Source organism: Pteropus alecto, unplaced genomic scaffold, assembly GCF_000325575.1.
Source record: "Pteropus alecto unplaced genomic scaffold, ASM32557v1 scaffold196, whole genome shotgun sequence".
Classification (NCBI taxonomy): domain Eukaryota; kingdom Metazoa; phylum Chordata; class Mammalia; order Chiroptera; family Pteropodidae; genus Pteropus; species Pteropus alecto.
In genome coordinates this window covers 561802-564512 of record NW_006439717.1, presented here as the reverse complement: position 1 = coordinate 564512, position 2711 = coordinate 561802, and the positions used below count along the sequence as shown (strand labels likewise).

Here is a 2711-nt window from a genome sequence, read left to right as displayed (position 1 = left end):
TGGGTGATAACTTGGAGTGGAAAAAATTGATGTCAAGGACATTGAAATGGCATCTGTTTTTACCCAGGCTAATTACATGGGTAATGAATGGCTGATGAACCCTTATTAATTTTGAGCAAATAATCTACAGTTTGCTCTTGGGAAAAGAGCTCTAGTGGTACAGAAAACTTCCTGTGACAAGCCAATTCTGGATCTCTGCATACTATTCCTATAAAAATAAAAAAGCCTTTGTCTCCACACACTTAAAATTATTGTGGAACATAGTAAGAGATGGAAGCATTTAGGCAAAAACAAGGGGGTTATCTTAGGCATAAACATCATTCTTTGGGGTTCCCATCACATGTTAGGGACAGAAGCATTCTTTCTCTTCCACCATGCAAAATCAGTGCTCCCAGCTGGCAGCCTGGCACTGGTGCTTTTATCTCAGTGCCAGTGTAATACTAGAGTGATTTGTGGGAGGCTGGCTGTGTAGTCAGTGCAATTTGTTCCTAAGGGAAACAACCACCAATTTCATGTATATTCCGTTTTGGGAACTCTGGTCATGGAAGGAGAATATGGTGAGCTTTTCCTGGGCAGTCCCTAGAACTTAGAAAACCATTGCTCCCAGTCTTGCCCTTGTGCCCACTTACCCTTACCCAGTGGTTACACAGACTCCCCTCTGGCCCAGTGCTTATCAGTTGCCAGCAAGCAGCAGCCCAGGGGATTAGAAACACCCACTTAGTCTACCAGGTCAGGAGGTCAGTATGTGAGCACACAGTGGTCTCTACCCTCTAGGTCAGGGTGCACAGGCAGCTGGAGTTAGAGCCCTTTGCCTCACTCTCCAGTTCAGCCTAGCAACCAGAGCTCTCCCTGAATTGCTGAATGTGTCCTGCTCTCTCCCTCAAAATCACACACCTTACTCTCAATTACAGCATCTGAGACCACCAAGCCGCCAAGAGGTCAGAGCTGCCCCAGGTCCTCCCTTCCCCTTCTGGCTTCTGCAAACACACCACTAACCTGAGGGAGCCCGTAGTGTGAGATAGTTCAGAAACTCAAGGAAGAACTGAAGGATGCTGAAAGCCTCTCAAGGGCAATGAACACTTTGGCTGCCCTCTTTTTTCTCCAGTCCTATTCTTCAAGCCCAGAGTCTACAAAAGGAGAATTGTAGGCCACGTGGCATCAGAGCCTCTAACTTTGACTTTCTCACCCTTCCTTCCTGGAAGACATTCAAGTGGGGATACTTTGAGGTGAGAAGAGGCCCCTGGTCAGTACCTGGGATGACCACTGTGGGTAACCGAGATGACCTTGTCTTCCAGGGCTTCTGGGGTCTCTTATCCTTGAGCTGGGTTGCCCCCAAAGCAGGCTTTTACCTCCAATGTGGTCTTAGTTTAAAAAGTGGGCTCACACTCATCTACCCCACAGCCTTGCAGTGGAGCTAGTGTGGGGCCAGTGACGTGGTCCCTGTCACTGCTAGAAGACAAAACTATAGAGAAGATTTTGTGGTCTTGGGAAGATATGCAAGGCATATACGTTAGAAAAGAAAGCATTCCTGTATCTGCTACTAGGGCTGCATACAATTTATTCCAGTGCTGGGAGACAGAAAGGAATGAGCAGGGGCCAGTAACTTGTTTCTTATCTGGGATATTTCTTGGCAGACCTCAAAATGAGACCATCGCAGTGGGGAGGTGACTGGGCTGGGGCCAAGAGAAGAGGCTTGCCAGCACCGTCAGCTGGCAAACCTAAGAGGAAAAGTGAGGCCTGGTCTCTGCCCCGTTCCTGTTCCCCACCTGTTTCTACTCTTTTTCTCCCCTTTCCCTAGCTCTGCCAGACTATCTCCCTGGGTGCCCGCCTCCCCACCCACCCCTGGAGGGCGGGGCTTGGCTGTACCCACGTGTGGCGGAGTTATATGCTCCTAGCCAGCAGAGAAGCTGGAGAGTGTGGCACGGAACCGGCTCAGGCAGAAAAGCAGCACCATGGCTGGCAAGAAAGTCTGCATTGTAGGCTCGGGCAACTGGTAAGCGGCTCTGTCAAGGGGAATGGGGGAGTCCCCAGGTACACAGGGGGCTAGGGAGGAAGGCTTGGTAGGCAGGAGGCAGACAGTGGGCAGGGAGTATCCCCTAGTTCTTCTTCCACCTCTGCTACTATCTTCTGTGCCTACCCCCGAAGGACAGATGGTGCCCAAACCTCTCCTGGGCCCTGCCTGACCAGCAGTTGCACCTGTTTGCCATAGGAACGGAGCCTCCCGAGTGCTCCCTGCTCAAAAAGCTGCTTGGGTTTGAGGTGGGGGTGGGTAGATCAGATGGCTGGCACCCTTCAGCAGCAAAGTGTGAGGCAGACTGAGTCTCACTAGAGACACCGTGTCATGGGGGTAGGGGATGTGACAAGGAATGTGGCTAGTAAATAATCTGGTGGGCTGCCATGATATCCCGAGGGAAAACACTGCCCCCTCCCCTGCCACTGTTCCTCCCTCACGCCCCCATTCCTCCACTTTGTGCTTCCCCTCCCACCAGGGGCTCAGCCATTGCCAAGATTGTGGGTCACAATGCAGCCCAGCTGGCACACTTTGACCCACGGGTGACCATGTGGGTGTTTGAGGAAGACATTGGGGGCAGAAAGCTGACAGAGATCATCAACACACAGCATGAGAATGTCAAATATTTGCCAGGGCACAAGCTGCCCCACAACGTGGTGAGCCCCTACACCCTGCAAAGAAGAGGGAGGGAAGTGGAGGG

The 2711-nt window shown here is 51.5% G+C and overlaps 1 protein-coding gene and 1 long non-coding RNA gene across 4 annotated transcripts in view; one reads left to right on the top strand and one right to left on the bottom strand.

Moving 5' to 3' along the window:
• LOC107196015 overlaps window positions 1-2711 on the bottom strand; it is a 15157-nt gene that overhangs the window by 5681 nt on the left and 6765 nt on the right. The gene's annotated exons all lie outside the window — the stretch shown is intronic.
• Window positions 1-2711, top strand: part of GPD1 (glycerol-3-phosphate dehydrogenase 1) — an 8186-nt gene that overhangs the window by 676 nt on the left and 4799 nt on the right. For 2 of the 3 annotated variants that reach the window (XM_015593198.2, XM_006916788.3), the window contains exons 2-3: window positions 912-1993; window positions 2490-2667. In XM_015593198.2, the coding sequence (XP_015448684.1) occupies window positions 1953-1993; window positions 2490-2667 (219 nt within the window). In that variant the 5' untranslated portion in view covers window positions 912-1952. The remainder of the gene's footprint in view (window positions 1-911; window positions 1994-2489; window positions 2668-2711) is intronic. The other variant, XM_015593199.2, reaches the window with a different exon arrangement.